The 22,126-nt window shown below is 42.9% G+C and overlaps 1 protein-coding gene across 2 annotated transcripts in view; it reads left to right on the top strand.

Moving 5' to 3' along the window:
- The window catches only part of wdr32 (WD repeat domain 32), a 134,863-nt gene that overhangs the window by 86,715 nt on the left and 26,022 nt on the right, over nucleotides 1-22,126 (top strand). The window contains exon 5 of one of the 2 annotated variants that reach the window (XM_073064009.1): nucleotides 7,541-7,657. The exons of the other annotated variant lie outside the window; for it this stretch is intronic. Within the exon in view, the coding sequence (XP_072920110.1) occupies nucleotides 7,541-7,657 (117 nt within the window). The remainder of the gene's footprint in view (nucleotides 1-7,540; nucleotides 7,658-22,126) is intronic. 2 annotated transcript variants of the gene reach the window in all.

Here is a 22,126-nt window from a genome sequence, read left to right as displayed (position 1 = left end):
AGCGCCTGTCAGTAAGTTGACCAGCCATACACTGTTTCTCCTGGATCTGTCCTCCAAGTTGTTTTAACTTCTTCCGTATCTTAGTCACCTCCGCGAGATAGGAGTTAGTATCTTTCTCATTCTTGCGTAAGCTAATCTGAATGTTGTCCATTTTGTTGACAGCCGTGCTAAATTTTTTAGCATGAATGTCTGCTTGCTCCTTTAACGACTAGAGAATGTTAGCATTCTCTGCCATATGCTTCTGTATGGGGTTGAGAGCCTTTTCCAGCAACTTCTTTAGCATGTGGGTTACTGTTTCTTGCAGCGATTCCATCTCCGTTGTCATTGTTTGCTTAATTAGCTTAGCAATTGCCTCGGATGAATCGCTAGCTTGGTGTTGTCTGCTGGTATCTTGTTTCTTGGTTGAATTTGGATCTTTTTTTTGAGGTCATATCTCTAGTTAGACCTTTCTCCAACTCAAACTTGTATTAAAACCATCTATGAGCCCTAAAGAACGTGAAAAAGGAGGGTTATAGGTCAGTGCTCAGTGCTGTGCTGCCATCTTGCCCCGTGCCTCACTGGCAGTTCCCTGATGGAATTTTTTGAAGATGTGACTAAACACGTTGATGAAGGAAGAGCAGTAGATAGATTTCAGCAAGGCATTTGATAAAGTACCTCATGCAACGCTTATTGAGAAAGTAAGGAGCCATGAGATCCGTGGGGACCTCACTTTGTCGATCCCGAACTGGCTTTTCCACAGAAGGCAAAGAGTGGTTGTAGAAGGGTCATATTCTGCATGGAGGTCGATCACCAGTGGTGTGCCTCAGGGATCTGTTCTGGGACCCCTACTCTTTGTGATTTTTATAAATGACCTGGATGAGGAAGTGGAGGGATGGGTTAGTAAATTTGCTAATGACACAAAGGTTGGGGGTGTTGTGGATAATGTGGAGGGCTGTCAGATGTTACAGTGGGACATCGATAGGATGGAAAACTGGGCTGAGAAGTGGCAGATGGAGTTCAACCCAGCTAAGTGTGAGGTGGTTCATTTTGGTATGTCAAATATGATGGTAGAATATTGTATTAATGGTAAGACTCTTGGCAGTGTGGAGGATCAGAGGGATCTTGGGGTCCAAGTCCATAGGACATTCAAAGCTGCTGTGCAGGTTGACTGTGTGGTTAAGAAAGCATACGGTGTATTGGCTTTCATCAACTGTAGGATTGAGTTCAAGAGCCGATAGGTAATGTTATAGCTATATAGGACCCTGGTCAGACCCCACTTGGAGTACCGTGCTCAGTTCTGGTCACCTCACTACAGGAAGGATGGGGAAACTATAGAAAGTGTGCAAGGATAATGCCTTATGAAAATAGGTTGAGTGAACGTGGCCTTTTCCCCTTGGAGCAACGGAGGATGAGAGGTGGCCTGATAGAGGTGTATAAGATGATGAGAGGCATTGATCATGTGGATAGTCAGAGACTTTTTCCCAGGGCTGAAATGGCTAACACGAGAGGGCACAGTTTTAAGGTGCTTGGAAGTAGGTACAGAGGAGATATCAGGGGTAAGTTTTTTATGCAGAGTGTGGTGAGTGCATGGAATGGGCTGCCGGCGACAGTGGTGGAGGTGGATACGATAGGGTCTTTTAAGAGGCTGTTGGATAGCTATATGGAGCTTAGAAAAATAGACGAGTATTTCTAAAATAAGTACATGTTGGGCACAACATTGTGGGCCAAAGGGCCTGTATTGTGCTGTGGGTTTTCTATGTTTTTATGAATAAAGTCCTAACCTATTTAATCTTTCCTTATAACTCAGGTCCTCTAGATCTGGCAACATCCTTATAAATTTTTTTTGTATTCTTTCAACTTTATTTACATATTTCCTACAGCTAGGTGACCAAAACTGCACACAATACTCCAAATTAGGCCTCATCAATGTCTTTAACAAATTCAACATAACATCCCATCTCCTGTACTCAATACTTTGATTTATGAAATCCAATGTGCCAAAAGTTTTCCTTATGACCCTATCTACCTGTGATGCCACTTTCAATGAATTATGGACCTGTATTCCCAGATTCCTTTGTTCTACTACACTGCTCAGTACCCTACCGTTCACTGTGCAAGATCTACGTTGTCTGGTCCTTCTGAAGTGTAACACCTTACACTTATCTGCATTAAGTTCCATCTGCCATTTTTCAGCTGGTCCAGATCCCACTGCAAGCTATGATAACCTTGCTCACTGTCGACTATACCCCCAATCTTGGTGTCAACTGCCAATTTGCTGATTCAGTTAATCTAGATCGTTTATGTAGAGGAAAAACAACAATGGACCCAGCAATGATCCTGTGGCACTCCATTTTTCACAGGCCTACAGTCAGAAAGGCAATCATCTACTACCACTCTGACTTCTCCCAAAAATCAATGTCTACTGCAATTTACTACCTCATCTTGAATGTTGAGTGATTGAACCTTCTTGACCAACCTTCCATGCAGGACTTTGTCAAATGCCTTGCTAAAGTCCATGTAGGGAACATCCACTGCCTTGCCTTCATCAACTTTCCTGGTACCTTCTTCGAAAAACTCTATTAGATTGGTTAGATATGATCTACCATTCACAAAGCCATGCTGACTATCCTTAATCCATAATCTATCCAGATACTCATATGTCCAGACCCTTATAATATCTTCCAATAACTGTCCCACACCATGTTGTCAGACTCACTAGCCTATAATGTCTTAGTTTATTTTTAGAGCCTATTTTTAACAGTGGAACAACATTTGCTATCTTCCCATTGTCTGGTACCTAACCTGTCACTAAGAATGATCTAAATATCTCTGCTAGCATCTTGGCAATTTCTGCACCTGCAGGGTTAATCTATTTAAGTTTAAATAAATAGATTTAAATCAATCAGTAGAAGAATGGAAGGAAGTCAAATTAAAAAAAATGCTCGATGAGTGGTGAGGGTCTGGATTTTGCTATCTGATAGAATGGTGGAGGCAAGAAGTCTTCAACACATTTGAAATCCTTGGATGAACACTGGATGAGTCACGGACTAGGAACTGAGAAATATATTTAACCTTAAGTCAATGGCTGGCAAAAATGGACCCGCAGGGACATGCTTAACTGAATTTTGCTAGCTGTGTCATACCTCTTTGATTCCATGAAGAGAGACTGTCGTCACTCACATTATGAATATTATTATTAAATTGCATTTTTTGTTGCAGGTTCCTCACACGATCGTTGATAGTACAGTGGATTCTGTTTAATTGGGCCATTGGTTAATCGGGACAGCTGCTTATCTGGGACAAGAACAAAAACTAATTGAGAAGATGGCTGTGATTCCCTTTGTTTATTTTGGACAGTATGCTTCTTAATTGGGACAGGAGATTGTTGTAAACGGTTTCTAACTAGTGTACTTGACTGACTGAGTGCATGCCATCTTGGATAATGTCTCCCATCAACTCCATAATGTACTGGTTAGGCACAGGAGTACATTCAGCCAGAGACTCATTCCACCGAGATGCAACACTGAGTGTCACAGGAGGTCATTCCTGCCAGTGGCCATCAAACTTTACAACTCCTCCCTCGGAGTGTCAGACACCCTGAGCCAATAGGCTGGTCCTGGACTTATTTCCACTTGGCATAATTTACTTATTATTTAATTATTTATGGTTTTATATTGCTATAGTTCTACACTATTCTTGGTTGGTGTGACTGTAACGAAACCCAATTTCCCTCGGGATCAATAAAGTATGTCTGTCTGTCTGTCTACTTGTGTGGCTGTTCGACACTACAATGTGCTTAATGTGAACAGTTTTTAAATAGTGTCAGTTGCGTGTGCTTATGTTCAAAAACCAGTGATTTTTGTCTCTGATTGTTGGTGTGAAATAAGCAGTAAGACAATTCAGAACTGTTTTGTTCACTGCAGTTTTAAGCAATCAGGCTTGGGGATGCCAGAAAAGACCTGGAATGAAAATGAAACAATTTCACTACTTTAAGGTTGGGAACTGTGAAGAATTTGAAGGTATCGACAATCATCTTGAATTCATAATGAGAATGAAGATTTGGAGGATGCAGTTGTTGATAGCATTGTATGAAGGCAGTCTGTTATCCACACTTAAGTGTCTCACTGATTTTGGTCAAAAGAACGCAATCACTGGAGGAATTCCTCTGTTGATAACTTCTTTTGGCTTTTGGTTAATTGGGACACATTAGGACCATTGCATTTTGGCCCAATTAGCCAAAGTTTCAGCAAAATAGTTAAAAAGGTATAAAAAATACAAACTTCAATTTAATTAAGTAGCAAATTATGTACTTAAATCAAATAAAGAACAAATTAGAACACCACCAATACTACTGGTGGTTGTCAGTCATATCTGATGATGACAGGAAACCTGTGCAGTAGAGTTTTTAAAGTGGAAAAGCTGTTGTACTGGGGCAGTTCCACTTTCTCGTCCTTAAGCCCAGGTCAAGTAGTATGAATTGTCATCACAACTGTGTCTTCATTGGTTGTAGTGGATGACTGTGACTAATTCTGAGCCTTATCATGCCCTTTGCTGTCCATAGCTCTTCCTGGCTCTTGGATCTGACTGTAGATCTCATCCACCCAGTCTTCTCCAGGTAGGCAGGCATATCCCTATCTCACCCAGGTATGAGACCCGCTGGCAACCCTCTGCTGATTAGCCTGCCTGTTGAAGTGGTGTACTGGGGTGCGTCTGCTGTCGCAGGCAAACAGAGCCACAGGGAAGAGCTGAGTGTCTGCTGGGGACCAAAGGTAATAGTCAAGATATCAGTATCAGTACCTTAAAATTCTAAATAGTGCCTAGCTTATTGAAGTAGTGAATTTGTTTCATTTTTTCTCCCGGCAGTTTCTGGTATCTCCAACCCTGAACGCTTGAAACTGCAGTAAACAAAACAGTTCTGAATTGTCTTGCTGCTTCTGTCTCACCAACTATCAGTGATGAAAATCACTGCTTTTTGAACACAAACACACACAGATGATGCTTTTTAAATACTGTTTGCTGGAAGTATGTTGCAGTGTCTAATGGCCACACAAATGCATGTGACTGACCTAATTAGAAAAGTTTGGCAACAGTGTTCTGTCCCAAGTAAGCAGCATAATGTCCCAAATAAGCAAAGAGAATCCTAGCCATTTTCTTGATTAGTTTTTGTTCTTTGATCGTCCCAAATAAGCAGCTTTGCTGATGGTCCAATTAACTGGAATCCACTATATTAGGAACTAATACACAATTTTATAGTATTGTGGTAGTATTGGTAGTGTTCCAATTTGTTCTGTATCGCATTTAAATCCAAAATTTGTTACTCAGTTAAATAGTAGTTTCTTTTTCCATGAACTATTTTTATGAAACTGGCAAACTGTGGCAGCCGCTTAATTAGAGGTGTATAAGTTGATGAGAGGCATTGATCGTGTGGATAGTCAGAGACTATTTCCCAGGGCTGAAGTGGCTAACACGAGAGGGCACAGTTTTAATGTGTTTGGAAGTAGGTACAGAGGAGATGTCAGGGCTAAGTTTATTTACGCAGAGAGTTGTGAGTGCGTTGATTGGGCTGCCAGTGGTGGAGGCATACCCCTCATTTCTGCATACCTTGACACTGTTTTATCCCCCCTTGTTCAATTCCAGTTAATTGGACCAACAGCAATCCCTTCCCACCTATGTTTGTGACACTTCCCACGCTTTGAATTTTTTCAATGATTTTAAGTTCCCTGGACCCCACTGCCTTATTTTCACCATGGATGTCTAGTCCCTATATACCTCCATCTCCCTTCAGGAAGGTCTCAAAGCTCTCCGCTTTTTGGATTCCAGAACTAACCAGTTCCCCTCTACCACCACTCTCCTCCGTCTAGCGGAATTAGTCCTTACTCTCAATAATTTCTCCTTTGGCTCCTCCCACTTCCTCCAAACCAAAAGTGTAGCCATGAGACACCTGTATGGGTCCAGGCTATGCCTGTGTTTTTGTTGGCTTTGTGGAACAGTCCATGTTCCAAGCCTATACGGGTATCCGTCTCCCTCTTTTTCCTTCGTTACATCAACGACTGCATTGGCGCTGCCTCCTTCTCGCAATTCCTCCATCTCCACCGCATCTGCTCTCAGGATGAGGCTTTTCATTCCAGGATGAAGGAGATGTTTTCCTTTTTTAAACAAAGGGCTTCCCTTCCTCCACCGTCAACTCTGCTCTCAAACGCATCTGTCCTATTTCATGCACATCTGCTCTCACCCCATCCACCTGCCACACTACTCGGGATAGGGTTTCCCTTGTCCTCACCTACCACCCCACCAGCCTCTAGGTCCAACGTATAATTCTCCGTAACTTCCACCACTTCCAACGGGATCCCACTACCAAGCACTTCCCCTCTCCCACTCTTACTGCTTTCTGCAGGGATTGCTCCCCACGCGATTCCCTTGTCCATTTGTCCCCCCCATCCCTTCCCACTGATCTCCCTCCTGGCACTTATCCTTGTAAGCAGAACAAGTGCTACTCCTGCCCTTACACACCATTCCGGTGTGGTATACTGTGTCCGGTGCTCCCGGTGCGGCATTTATATATTGGTGAGACCCGACGCAGACTGGGAGACCATTTCGCTGCACCTACGCACTGTTGGCCAGAGAAAGCAGGATCTCCCAGTGGCCACACATTTTAATTCCATGTCCCATTCCTATTCTGATATGTCTATCCATGGCCTCCTCTACTGTCAAGATGAAGCCACACTCAAGTTGGAGGAACAACACCTTATATTCTGTCTGGGTAGCCTCCAACCTGATGGCATGAACACTGATTTTTCTAACTTCCATTAATGCCCCTCCTCCCCTTCTACTCCATCCCTGATTTATTTATTTTCCCTCCCCTCCTTTTTTTTCTCTCTCTGCCCATCACTCTTTGCCTGTTCTCCATCTCCCTCTGGTGCTCCCCTCCCCCTTCCCTTTTCCCTAGGCCTCTCATTCCATGATCCTTTCCCTTCTCCAGCTCTGCATCCCTTTTGCCAATCACCTTTCCAGCTCTTAGCTTCACCCCACTCCCTCCTGTCTTTTCCTTTCATTTCAGATTTCCCCCTCCCCCTCCTACTTTCAAATCTCTTGCTATCTTTTCTTTCAGTTAGTCCTGATGAAGGGTCTCGGCCTGAAATGTCGACAGTGCTTCTTCCTATAGATGCTGCCTGGCCTGCTGCGTTCCACCAGCATTTTGTGTGGCAGATATGACATGGTCTTTTAAGAGACTTCTGCATAGGTACATGGAGCTTAGAAAAATAGAGGGCTATGGGTAACCCTAGGTAATTTCTAAAGTAAGTACATGTTTTGCACAGCTTTGTGGGCTGAAGGGCTTGTATTGTGTTGTAGGTTTTCTATGTTTCTTTGTTAATTGGGCCAAAATGTACTGGTCCTGATGTTTCCCTCTGTATATTCATTTACTAAGGAATAGACCCTAAGACATAGGAACAGAATTTAGCCATTCAGCCCATTGAGTCTCCTCAGCCATAGGAGCAGAGACATAAATTGGGACCAGCTGTTAACAGCTAACCTTTACAATTTCTGTGTTTTATCTCTTCAGATTTGAATTTATCTTCTTGTAGCTTGCCTGGTTTACAGTCACAAAATCATCAGGTTGGTGCATCCTGGAGCTGTGAGAAAAATCTGTCTCAGGCTCATGCGAGTGCAGATGGAAAAGGTAAAAAAATTAATCATAATAATGTCTAATAATTTCAGATTGCAAGGTCTCACTGTAAAGATGAGAAGTGAGTGATAAGTTTAAGGGGAACATGAGGGAAAACTTGATGTAACTAAACGATGAAGGTAGAGAAGTGGATGTAGTGTATATGGATTTCAGTAAAGCATTTGATAAGGTTCCCCATGCAAGGCTCCTTCAGAAAGTAATAAGGCATGGGATCCAAGTAGATCTTGCTTTGTGGATCCAGAACTGGCTTGCCCACAGAAGGCAAAGGGTGCTTTGGATGGTTCATAGAAAATAGTGTTTGTATTCTGCATGGAGTTCAGTCACCAGTGTGTTCCACAGGGACCTGTTCTGGGACCCCTCCTCACTGTGATTATAAATGACCTAGATGAAGAAGTAGAAGGGTGGGTTAGTAAGTTTGCTGATGACACAAAAGTTGGGGGTGCTGTGGATAGTGTGGAGGGTTGTCAGAGGTTACAGCGGGACATCGATAGATGGCAGAACTGGGCTGATGGACTTCAACCCAGATAAGTGTGAAGTGGTTTATTTTGGTAGGTCCAGTTTGAAGACAGAATATAAGATAAATGGTAAGACACTTGGAAGTGTCCAGGATCTGAGAGATCTTGGGATCTTGCGCAGGTTGACAGTATTGTTAAGAAGGCGTATGGTGTGTTGGCATTCATTGACCATGGGATTGAGTTCAAGAGCTGTGAGGGAATGTTAAGGTTACGTAAGATCATGATCAGACCCCACTTGGAGTACTCAGCCATGATTAAATGGCGGAGCAGACTCAATGGGCCAAATGGCATAATTCTGCTCCTAATTCAGGATCAGAGGGATCTTGGGGTCCGTGTCCATAGGACATTCAAAGCAGCTGCACAGATTAATTCTGTGGTTAAGAAGGCATACAATGCATTGGCCTTCATCAATCGTGGAATTGAATTTAGGAGCCGAGAGGTAATGTTGCAGCTATATAAGACCCTGGCCAGACCCCACTTGGAGTACTGTGCTCAGTTCTGGTCACCTCACTACAGGAAGGATGTGGAAGCCATAGAAAGGGTGCAGAGGAGATTTACAAGGATGTTGCCTGGATTAGGGAGCATGCCTTATGAGAATAGGTTGAGTGAACTCAGCCTTTTCTCCTTGGAGCGACGGAGAATGAGAGGTGAACCTGATAGAGGTGTATAAGATGATGAGTGGCATTGATCATGTGGATAGTCAGAGGCTTTTTCCCAGGGCTAAAATGGTTGCCACAAGAGGACACAAGTTTAAGGTGTTGGGGAGCAGGTATAAAGGAGATGTCAGGGGTAAGTTTTTTTACTTAGAGTGGTGAGTACGTGGAATGTGCTGCTGGCAACAGTGGTGGAGGCAGATATGATAGGGTCTTTTAAGAGACTTTTGGATAGGTATATGGAGCTTAAAAAAAATAGAGGGCTATAGGTAAGCCTAGTAATTTCTAAGGTAGGTACATGCTCGGCACAACTTTGTGGGCCGAAGAGCCTGTATTGTGCTGTAGGTTTTCTATGTTCTATGTTTCTATGTCTTTTGGTAATTATGGTCTTATAAGATGATGAGGGGAATTTACCATGTGGATAGCCAGAGGCTTTTTCCCAGAATTGAAATCGCTAACACAACGGGGCATAGTTTTAAGGTGCTTTTCACAGAGAGTGGTGAGTGCGTGGAATGCACTGCCGGCAGCAGTGGTGGAGGCGGATACAATAGGGTCTTTTAAGAGCTTCTTAGATATGTACATGGAGCTTAGAAAAATAGAGGGCTATGTGCTGGGGAAACTCAAGGCAGTTTTTAAGAGTAGGTTACATGGTTAGCACAACATTGTGAGCTGAAGGGCCTGTAATGTGCTGTAATTTTCCATGTTCTATATCTACTCCCCCGTATCTTGAGGCTATGTTCCGTAGTTCTAGTCTCACCTAATAGTGGAAACAACTTTCCTGCCTCTATCTTATCTACAGTGGCATGCAGAAGTTTGGGCACCCCTGGTCAAAATTTCAGTTACTGTGAATAGTAAGTGAGTAGAAGATGAACTATCTCCAAAAGTCATAAAGTTAAAGATGAAACATTCCTTTCAACATTTTAAGTAAGATTAGTGTGTTATTTTTGTTTTGTACTATTTTAGAGTGGAAAAAAAGGAAAGGAGCACCATGCAAAAGTTTGGGCACCTCAAGAGATTTGAGCTATCAAGTAACTTTTACCAAGGTCTTAGACCTTAATTAGCTTGTTAGGGCTATAGCTTGTTCACAGCCATCGTTAGGAAAGGCCAGGTGATGCAAATTTCAACGCTTTTTTAATACCCTGATTCCTCAAACCTTGCCCAACAATCAGCAGCCATGGGCTGCCTAGCACTTTGAAAATTAAAATAAATGATGCCCACAAAGCAGGAGAAGGGTTTAAGAAGATTGCAAAGCATTTTCAGGTAGCTGTTTCCTCCATTCATAATATAATTAATAAATGGCAGTTAACAGGAATGGTGGAGGTCAAGTTGAGGTCTGCAAGACCAAGAAAACTTTCTGAGAAAACTGCTCGTCGGATTGCTAGAAAGGCAAATCAAAACACCTGTTTGACTGCAAAAGATCTTCAGGAAGATTTAGCAGACTCTGGAGTGGTGGTGCACTGTTCTACTGTGCAGTGACACCTGCACAAGTATGACCTTCATGGAAGAGTCATCAGAAGAAAACCTTTCCTGGGTCCTCACCACAAAATTCAGCATCAGAAGTTTGCAAAGGAACATCTAAACGAGCCTGATGCAGTTTGGGAACAAGTCCTGTGGACTGATGAAGTTAAAATAGAACTTTTTGGCTGCAATGAGCAAAGGTATGTTTGGAGAAAAAAGGGTGCAGAATTTCATGAAAGGAACACCTCTCCAACTGTTAAGCATGGGGGTGGATCGATCATGCTTTGGGCTTGTGTTGCAGCCAGTGGCACAGGGAACATTTCACTGGTAGAGGGAAGAATGAATTCAATTAAATACCAGCAAATTCTGGAAGCAAACATCACACCGTCTGTAAAGAAGCTGAAGATGAAAAGAGGATGGCTTCTACAACAGAATAATGATCCTAAACACACCTCAGAATCCACAATGGAGTACCTCAAGAGGCACAAGCTGAAGTTTTTGCCATGGCCCTCACAGTTCCCCGACCTAAACATCAGCGAAAATCTGTGGATAGACCTCAAAAGAGCAGTGCATGAAAGATGGCCCAGGAATCTCACAGAACTAGAAGCCTTTTGCAAGGAAGAATGGGTGAAAATCCTCCAAACAAGAATTGAAAGACCCCAGAAAGCATTTACAAGCTGTGATACTTGCCAAAGGGGATGTTACTAAGTACTGACCATGCAGGGTGCCCAAACTTTTGCTTTGGGCCCTTTTCCTTTTTTGTTATTTTGAAACTGTAAAAGATGGAAATAAAAAAGTAATCTTGATTAAAATGTTAAAGAAATGTGTCACCTTTAACTTTATGCCTTTTGGAAATCAGGTCATCTTTTCAAGTCAAGTCAAGTCAAGTCACTTTTTATTGTCATTTCGACCATAACTGCTGGTACAGTACACAGTAAAAATGAGATGTTTTTCAGGACCATGGTGCTACATGAAACAATACAAAAACTACACTGAACAATGTGAAAAACAACGTAGAAAAAAAAATACACTAGACTACAGACCTACCCAGGACTGCATAAAGTGCACAAAACAGTGCAGGCATTACAATAAATAATAGACAAAGCAATCACAAGATCACAAGACAAAGGAGCAGAAGCAAGCCATTCAGATCATCGAGTCCGCTCCACCACTCCACCATGAGCTAAACTATTCTCCCGTCTAGTTCCAATTTCCGGCTTTTTTCCCATATCCCTTGATATCCTGACTAATTAGATACCTGTCAATCTCCTCCTTAAAAACCCTCAATGATTGGGCCACCACAGCTGTATGTGGCAACGAATTCCATAAATCCACGACCCTCTGGCTAAAAAAATTTCTCCTCATCTCTGTTTTAAATCGGTACCCTCTAATTCTAAGACTGTGACCTCTTGTCCTGGACTCACCCACCAAGGGAAACAGCCTTTCCACATCTACTCTGTCCAACCCTTTAAACGTTCGAAATGTTTCTATGAGATCCCCTCTCATTCTTCTATATGCTAATAAATACAATCCAAGAGCCGACAAACGCTCCTCATATGTTAGTCCCTGCATTCCAGGAATCATCCTTGTGAATCTTCTCTGAACTCTCTCCAACATCAGCACATCCTTTCTAAGATAGGGGGCCCAAAACTGCACACAGTATTCCAAATGGGGAATCACCAGTGCCCCATAAGAGCCTCATCAACATGTCCTTACTCTTATACACTATTCCTTTTGAAATGAATGCCAACATAGCATTTGCTTTCCTTTCTGCCGATCCAACCTGGTGGTTAACCTTTAGGGTATCCTGCACTAGAACCCCCAAGTCCCTTTGCACTTCCGATTTTTAAATTTTCTCCCCATCTAAATAATAATCTGCCCGATTGTTTCTTCTTCCAAAATGTACAACCGTACATTTCTCAACATTGTATCTCATCTGCCATTTCTTTGCCCACTCTCCTAAACTGACCAAGTCTCTCTGCAACCTTTCCGTTTCTTCAACACTTACTGCTCCTCCACCTATCTTGGTGTCATCCGCAAACTTAGCCACAAAACCATTTAATCCATAATCTAAATCATCGATATACAGTGTAAAAAGAAGAGGCCCCAACACCAACCCCTGCGGAACACCACTAGTAACCAGCAACCAACCAGAATAGGATCCCTGTATTCCCACTCTTTGCTTTCTGCCTATCAGCCAATGCTCCACCCATTCCAATATCCTTCCTGTAATTCCATGGGCCCTCATCTTATTAAGCAGCCTCTTATGCGGCACCTTATCGAAGGCCTTTTGGAAATCCAAATACACAACATCTACATCCTCTCCCTTGTCAATCTTATTTGAGATTACCTCAAGAAATTCCAATAGGTTGATGAGGCAGGATCTTCCCTTCATGAAACCATGCTGGCTTGGGCCTATTTTGTCATGCACCTCAAGGTAATTCATAATCTCATCCTTGAGGATCGACTCCAATAATTTTCCAACTACTGATGACAGACTAATAGGTCTGTAATTTTCTTTTTGCTGCCTCCCCCCTTTCTTAAACAACGGAACTACATTTGTGACCTTCCAGTCCTCTAGAACCGTGCCAGAGTCGACTGATTCCTGGAAGATTATTTCCAATGCATCCACAATCTCTAAAGCCACCTCCTTCAGAACCCGTGGATGCACTTCATCCAGTCTGGGAGACTTGTCTATCCTTAGACCATTTAGCTTCTCAAGCACTTTCTCTCTAGTAATCTTGACTGTACCTAATTCTATTCCCTGAGACCTCTGGCTATCAGATATGTTGCTAATGTCTTCCACTGTGAAGACTGATGGAAAATACTCATTTAGTTCCTCTGCCATCTCTTTGTTACCCATTATAATTTCTCCAGCATCATTTTCAATTGGTCCAATATTTACCCCTGTCACTCTTTTACTCTTCATATATTTAAAAAAAACTCTTAGTGTCCTTTTTTATGTTAATTGCCAATTTCCTTTCATAATTCATCTTTTCTTTCCTAATGACTTCCTTAGTTTCCTTCTGTAATTTTTTAAAATTTGTCCAGTCCTCAGTTTTCCCACTAATTTTGGCTTCCTTGTACGCTGCCTCTTTTGCTTTTATTTTAGCCATAACTTCTCTTGTTAGCCACATTTGTGTCATTTTTCCTTTTATGATTTTCTTTTTTCTTGGAATATATTTTTCCTGAACTTTCCTTATTTCTTGTAAGAATTTCATCTAATTCTGCTCTACTGTCCCTCCATTTAGCTTACTTTTCCGATCAACTTGGGCCAGTTCCTCTCTCATACCACTGTAATTTCCTTTCTTCCACTGAAATATGGATACACCTGATACCAGCTTCTCCTTTTCAAATTTGAAACTGAACTCGATCATATTATGATCACTACTTCCAAGGGGTTCCATTACCCCTAGCTCCCTAATCGCCTCAGGTTCATTACACAGCACCCAATCCAAAGCAGCAGATCCCCTGGTGGGCTTGACAAGCTGCTCCAAAAAGCCATTCCATAGGCATTCTACAAACTCCTTCTCCTGAGATCCAGTATCTTCCTGACTTCCCCAATCCACTTTCATATTAAAATCCCCCATAATTATCTTGACATATTCCTTCTGACATGCTTTTTCTATTTCCAGCTGTAACTTGTAGTCCACATCCCGGCTGCTGTATGAAGTCTGTATATAACTGCTATTAGTGTCTTTTTACCCTTGCCATTTCTTAACTCGACCCATAGGGATTCTACTTCTTCTGATCCTATGTCCCTTCTTTCTAGTGATTTGATATCATTGCTTACCATCAGGGCCATGCCACCCCCTTTACCTACCTTCCTATCTTTCCTATACACAGTGTATCCTTGAACATTCAGCTCCCAATCACATCCATCATTTAGCCATGACTCAGTGATGGTCACTATTTCATATCTTTTAACCTGTAGCTGTACAACAAGGTCATCCACTTTATTTCTAATGCTGCAGGCATTTAAGTATAGAACACATAGATCAATATCTGTTACTGATTTTGCTATATTTCTATCGCACAGCAAATTATCCTGACTATTCACCTGCCTGTCCTTCTTGCCATCTTTGCTGCACAGTATCTGACTTATTTCTATTTTCCTCTTCCTCGACCCTAACACCCTGGTTTCCTTCCCCTTGCCAACTTAGTTTAAACCCTCCCTAACAGCTATATTAAACAATCCCACCAGGATATTCGTACCCTTTGAGTTCAGGTGTAACCCATCATTTTTGTATAAGTCATACCTTCCCCAAAATAGATCCCAGTGATCGAAGAATTTGAAGCCCTGCGCCCTGCACCAGTTACTTAGCCACACATTCATCTGCTTAATTCTGCTATTCTTACCATCATTAGCACGTGGCTCAGGCAGTAATCCTGAGATTATTACTCTGGAGGTCCGGCTTTTCAATTTTCTTCCTAGCACCCAGTAATCTTCCTTCAGGACCTCCTCTCTTTTTCTGTGTATGTCATTGGTACCAACATGTACCAAGACTTCTGGCTGCTCGCCCTCTCTCCTGAGAATACGCTGGACCCAATCTGAGACATCTCATATCCTGGCACCAGGGAGGCAACACACCATCCGGGTATCCTTCTCTGGCTCGCAGAATCTCTTGTCTGTTCCCCTCACGATGGAATCCCCTATAACTACTGTATGTCTCCTTGCTCTCTTGTTCACGGCACTGGGCAGAGTGCCAGAGTCCCGTTCGTTGTGGTCTTCTTCTGTCTGGTCAACCTCTCCAACAATATCTAAAACTATATATTGATTCCTGAGAGGGACTGTCACAGAGGTACTGTCCACTATCTCTCTATAGGTACTATCGATCACCTCCTCATTTTCTCTAATTAGCTGAAGGTCATCAATTTGTTGCTCTAGATCCCTCACACAATCCCTAAGGAGCTTCATTTCATTGCATCTGGAGCAGATGTATTCCTGGGGGAGGCTGGGAGTCTCCCAGGATCCCCACATCTGGCACTCCAGGCACAACACTAATCCTAAATGTATACCTCTAATGCTACTGTTCACTCTAAATAAATAAACCTGTAACCTACCACTTAACTGTAAAACACAGCGGTCGCAGAAAGCCTCTTCCCGTTTCCGCCTAACAGTATAATCATATAACAATATAACCATGTAACCATATAACAATTACAGCAGGGAAACAGGCCATCTTGGCCCTATTATTACGTGCCAAACACTTACTCTCACCTAGTCCCACTGGCCCGCACTCAGACCATAACCCTCCATTCATTTCCTGTCCATATACCCATCCAATTTTACTTCAAATGACAATACCGAACCTGCCTCTACCACTTCTACTGGAAGCTCGTTCCACACAGCTACTACTCTCTGAGTAAAGAAATTCCCCCTCGTGTTACACTTTATTAAACTTTTGCCCCCAAATCTCATTATTTCTTATTTTAACTCTTATTTTCACATTACATGCCAAAGCAACCTCGTATCTTCTTTTAGCTTTTCTAATTTCTTTCTTAAGATTCTTCTCACATTCTTTATATTCCTCGAGCACCTCATTTACTCCATGCTGCCTCTATTTATTGTAGATATCTCTCGTTTTCTTAACCAAGTTTCCAATATCCCTTGAAAACCATGGCTCTCTCAAACTTTTAACCTTTCCTTTCAACCTAACAGGAACATAAAGATTCTGTACCCTCAAAATTTCACCTTTAAATGACCGCCATTTCTCTATTACATCCTTCCCATAAAACAAACTGTCCCAATCCACTCCTTCTAAATCCTTTCGCATCTCCACAAAGTTAGCCTTTCTGCAATCAAAAATCTCAACCCTGGGTCCAGTCCTATCCTTCTCCATAATTATATTGAAACTAATGGTATTGTGATCACTGGGCCCGAAGTGCTCCCCAACACATACCTCCGTCACCTGACCTATCTCATTCCTGACAAAAGATCCAACACTGCCCCTTCTCTAGTCGGTACCTCTATGTATTGCTGCAAAAAACTATCCTGCACACATCTTTCAAACTCCAAACCATCCATCCCTTTTACAGTATGGGCTTCCCAGTCTATGTGTGGAAAATTAAAATCTCCCACAATCACAACCCTGTGCTTACTACAAATATCTGTTATCTCCTTGCAAATTTGCTCCTCCAATTCTCGCTCCCCATTAGGTGGTCTATAATATACCCCTATAAGTGTTACTACAACTTTCTCATTCCTCAATTCCACCCAAATAGTCTCCCTAGACGAGCCCTCTAATCTATCCTGCCAGAGCACCGCTGTAATATTTACTCTGACAAGCAACGCAACACCTCCTCCTCTTGTCCCTCTGATTCTTTCACACCTGAAGCAACGAAATCCAGGAATATTTAGTTGCCAATCACACCCCTCCTGCAACCATGTTTCACTAATAGCTACAACATCATATTTCCAGGTATCAATCCATGCTCTAAGCTCATCCACCTTTCTTACAATGCTCCTAACATTAAAATAAATGCATTTAAGAAATTCTCCTCCTCTTCCTCTGTTTATCTCTAACAGTACAAAGAACTTTACTGTCTTCTTTTTCTTCCTTCTCCTATACATCTGTTCCTACACTCTGGTTCCCCTCCCTCGTATCTAGTTTAAATCCACTGGAGCCTCTCTAGCAAACCTACCTGCAAGAATATTTGTCCCCCTCCAGTTCAGATGTAAACCGTCCCACCGGAACAGGTCCCATCTTCCCTGGAAAACTGCCCAATTATCTATAAATCTGAAGCCCTCCCTCCTGCACCATGTCTTCAGCCACGTGTTGATCTGTACTATCTTACTATTTCTAAACCCACCTACATGTGGCACTGGTAGCAATCCTGAGACTGCTATCCTGGAGGTCCTGTCCTTTAACTTGGCACCTAGCTCCCTAAACTCACCTTTCAGGACCTCCTCACTCTTCCTACCCACGTCATTGGTCCCAACATGGACTACGACATCTGGCTGCTCACCCTCCCTCTTGAGAATACTGAGAACTCGATCCGAGATATCGCGGACCCTGGCACCAGCGAGGTAACAGACCATCCGGGATTCTTGATCTCTTCCACAGGTCCTCCTATCTGTCCCCCTAACTATCGAAACCCCTAACACTGCTGCTTTCTTCTTTTCCCTCCTTCCCTTCTGAGCTGAGGGTCCAGTCTCGGTGCCAGAGATGCAACCACTGCAACTTGTCCCTGGTAGGTCGTCCCCACCAACAGTATCCAAAACGGTATACGTATTGTTGATAGGAATGGCCACAGGGGTGCTCTGCTCTTCCTGTCTATTCCACTTCCCTCTCCTGACAGTCACCCAACTATCTGTCTCCTGACTCCTAGGGGTGACTATCTCCCTGAAACTCCTGCCTATTTCTGCCTCCGCCTCCCAAATGATCCGATGTTCATCCAGCTCCAGCTCCAGTTCCCGAAGATGGTTTGTCAGGAGCTGCAGCTGGATGCACCTTTTACAGGTGTAGTCATCAGGGACAGCTGTGCTTGCCCTGACTTCCCACATACTGCAAACTTCTACTGGAAGCTCGTTCCTCACAGTTACCACTCCTTGAGTAAAGAAATTCCCCCTCGTGTTACACTTAAACTTTTGCCCCTTAACTCTCAACTCATGTCCTCTTGTTTGATTCTCCCCTACTCTCAATGGAAAAAGCCTATCCACGTCAACCCTATCTATCCCCCTCATAATTTGAAATACCTCTATCAAGTCCCCCCCTCAACCTTCTATGCTCCAAAGAATAAAGACCTAACTTGTTCAACCATTCCCTGTAACTTAGGTGCTGAAACCCAGATAACATTCTAGTAAATCTTCTCTGTACTCTCTCTATTTTGTTGACTTCTTTCCTATAATTCGGTGACCAGAACTGTACACAATACTCCAAATTCAGTCTTACCAATGCCTTGTACAATTTTAACATTACATCCCAACTCCTATACTCAATGCTCTGATTTATAAAGGCCAGCATACCAAAAGCTTTCTTCACCACCCTATCCACATGAGATTCCACCTTCAGGGAACTATGCACCATTATTCCTAGATCACTCTGTTCTACTGCATTCTTCAATGCCCTACCATTTACCATGTATGTCCTATTTTGATTATTCCTACCAAAATGTAGCACCTCACACTTATCAGCATTAAACTCCATCTGCCATCTTTCAGCCCACTCTTCTAACTGGCCTAAATCTCTCTGCAAGCTTTGAAAACCTACTTCAATATCCACAACGCCACCTACCTTAGTATCATCTGCATACTTACTAATCCAATTTACCACTTCAACATCCAGATCATTAATGTATATGACAAACAACATTGGACCCAGTACAGATCCCTGAGGTACACCACTAGTCATCGGCCTCCAACCTGACAAACAGTTATCGACCACTACTCTCTGGCATCTCCCATCCAGCCTCTGTTGAATCCATTTTACTACTTCAATATAAATACCTAATGATTGAACCTTCCTAACTAACCTTCCGTGCGGAACCTTGTCAAAGGCCTTACTGAGGTCCATATAGACAACATCCACTGCTTTACCCTTGTCAACTTTCCTCGTAACCTCTTCAAAAAATTCAATAAGATTTGTCAAACATGACCTTCCATGCACAAATCCATGCTGACTGTTCCTAATCAGATCCTGTCTATGCAGATAATTATATATGCCATCTCTAAGAATACTTTCCATTAATTTACCCACCACAGACGTCAAACTGACAGGTCTATAATTGCTACGTTTACTCTTAGAACCCTTTTTAAACAATGGAACCATATGAACAATATGCCAATCCTCCGGCACCATCCCCGTTTCTAATGACACTTGAGCCCCTGCTATTTCGACACTAACTTCCCTCAAGGTCCTAGGGAATATCCTGTCAGAATCCGGAGATTTATCCACTTTTATATTCCTTAAAAGCGCCAGTACTTCCTCATCTTTAATCTTCATAGTTTCTAGATAGATAGATAGATAGATAGATAGATACTTTATTCATCCCCATGGGGAAATTCAACTTTTTTTCCAATGTCCCATACACTTGTTGTAGCAAAACTAATTACATACAATACTTAACTCAGTAAAAAATATGATATGCATCTAAATCACTATCTCAAAAAGCATTAATAATAGCTTTTAAAAAGTTCTTAAGTCCTGGCGGTTGAATTGTAAAGCCTAATGGCATTGGGGAGTATTGACCTCTTCATCCTGTCTGAGGAGCATTGCATCGATAGTAACCTGTCGCTGAAACTGCTTCTCTGTCTCTGGATGGTGCTATGTAGAGGATGTTCAGAGTTTTCCATAATTGACCGTAGCCTACTCAGCGCCCTTCGCTCAGCTACCGATGTTAAACTCTCGACTACTTTGCCCACGACAGAGCCCGCCTTCCTTACCAGCTTATTAAGACGTGAGGTGTCCCTCTTCTTAATGCTTCCTCCCCAACACGCCACCACGAAGAAGAGGGCGCTCTCCACAACTGACCTATAGAACATCTTCAGCATCTCACTACAGACATTGAATGACGTCAACCTTCTAAGGAAGTGCCTTCCTGCACAAGGCATCTGTGTTGGCAGTCCAGTCTAGCTTCTCGTCTAACTGTACTCCCAGATACTTGTAGGTCTTAACCTGCTCCACACATTCTCCATTAATGATCACTGGCTCCATATGAGGCCTAGATCTCCTAAAGTCCACCACCATCTCCTTGGTCTTGGTGATATTGAGACGCAGGTAGTTTGAGTTCCCTACTATAACTTCTAAGTTATATAACTTTATAACTTATATAACTTATAAATTACTATAACTTCCCTACTTGTTTCCCTTACCTTACATAATTCAATATCCTTCTCCTTAGTGAATACAGAAGAAAAGAAATTGTTCAAAATCTGCCCCATCTCTTTCGGCTCCACATATAGCTGTCCACTCTGATTCTCTAAGGGACCAATTTTATCCCTCACTATCCTTTTGCTGTTAATATAACTGTAGAAACCCTTCGGCACAGTAGAGGGCAGTAAGTTGGTGTCAGTCCAGTCTCTGGTATTGAGTCTGATAGCTTGGGGGGAAATACTGTTACATAGCCTGGTCATGAGAGCCCGAATGCTCTGGTGCCTTTTTGCTTAGCTACTCACAGTAACAGAAATTTTGACTGCGGTGCCCAAACCTTTGCATGCCACTGTATCTCTTTCATAATTTTATGTTTCTATAAGATCTCCTCTCTTTCTTCTGAATTCCAGTGACTACAATCTCAGATGACTCAATCTCTCCTCATATCTAACCACCTCATAGAACATAGAACAATACAGCACAGTACAGGCCATTTGGCCCACAATGTTGTGCCAACCCTTAAATCCTGCCTCCCATATAACCCTCCACCTTAATATACCTGTCTAGTAGTCTCTTAAATTTCACTAGTGTATCTGCTTCCACCACTGACTCAGGCAGTGCATTCCACGAACCAACCACTCTCTGAGTAAAAAACCTTCCTCTAATATCCCCCTTGAACTTCCCTCCCCTTAACCTTAAAGCCATGTCCTCTTGTACTGAGCAGTGGTGCCCTGGGGAAGAGGCGCTGGCTGTCCACTCTGTCTATTCCTCTGAATATCTTGTACACCTCTATCATGTCTCCTGTCATCCTCCTTCTCTCCAAAGAGTAAAGCCCTAGCTCCCTTAATCTCTGATCATAATCCATACTCTCTAAACCAGGCAGCATCCTGGTAAATCTCCTCTGTACCCTTTCCAATGCTTCCACATTCTTCCTATGGTGAGGCAACCAGAACTGGACGCAGTACTCCAAGTGTGGCCTAACTAGAGTTTTATAGGGCTGCATCATTACATTGCAACTCTCAAACTCTATCCCTCGACTTATGAAAGCTAACACCCCATAAGCTTTCTTAACTACCCTATCTATCTGTGAGGCAACTTCCAGGGATCTGTGGACATGTACCCCCAGATCCCTCTGCTCCTCCACACTACCAAGTATCCTGCCATTTATTTTGTACTCTGCCTTGGAGTTTGTCCTCCCAATGTGTACCACCTGACACTTCTCCGGGTTGAACTCCATCTGCCACTTCTCAGCCCACTTTTGCATCCTATCAATGTCTCTCTGCAATCTTCAACAATCCTCTACACTATCTACGACACCACCAACCTTTGTGTCGTCTGCAAACTTGCAAACCCACCCTTCTACCCCCTCATCCAGGTCGTTAATAAAAATCACAAAAAGTAGAGTTCCCAGAACAGATCCTTGTGGGACACCACTAGTCACAACCCTCCAATCTGAATGTACTCTCTCCACCACAACCCTCTGCCTTCTGCAGGCAAGCCAATTCTGAATCTACCTGGCCAAACTTCCCTGGATCTCATGCCTTTTGACTTTCTGAATAAGCCTACCGTGTGGAACCTTGTCAAATGCCTTACTAAAATCCATGTAGATCACATCCACTGCACTACCCTCATCTATATGCCTGGTCACCTCCTCAAAGAACTCTATCAGGTTTGTCAGACACGATCTGCCCCTCACAAAGCCATGCTGACTGTCCCTGATCAGACCATGATTCTCTGAATGCCCGTAGATCCTATCACTAAGAATCTTTTCCAACAGCTTTCCCACCACAGACAGAAGAGATCCCAATAATCCAAAAATCTAAAACCCTGCCCCCTGCTCCAACTCCTCAGCCACGCATTCAACTGCCATCTCCTCCAATTCTAACCATCACCATCACGTAGCACTGGCAGCAATCCTGAGAACGCCATCCTTGAGGTTCTGTTCTTCAGCCTTCTGCCTAGTTCCCAAAATTCACACTTCAGGACGTCATCCCTCTTCCTGCCTATGTCGTTGGTACCAACATG

Source organism: Hemitrygon akajei, chromosome 13 (genome assembly GCF_048418815.1).
Source record: "Hemitrygon akajei chromosome 13, sHemAka1.3, whole genome shotgun sequence".
Lineage (NCBI taxonomy): Eukaryota > Metazoa > Chordata > Chondrichthyes > Myliobatiformes > Dasyatidae > Hemitrygon > Hemitrygon akajei.
This window is presented reverse-complemented; position numbering and strand designations above follow the sequence as displayed.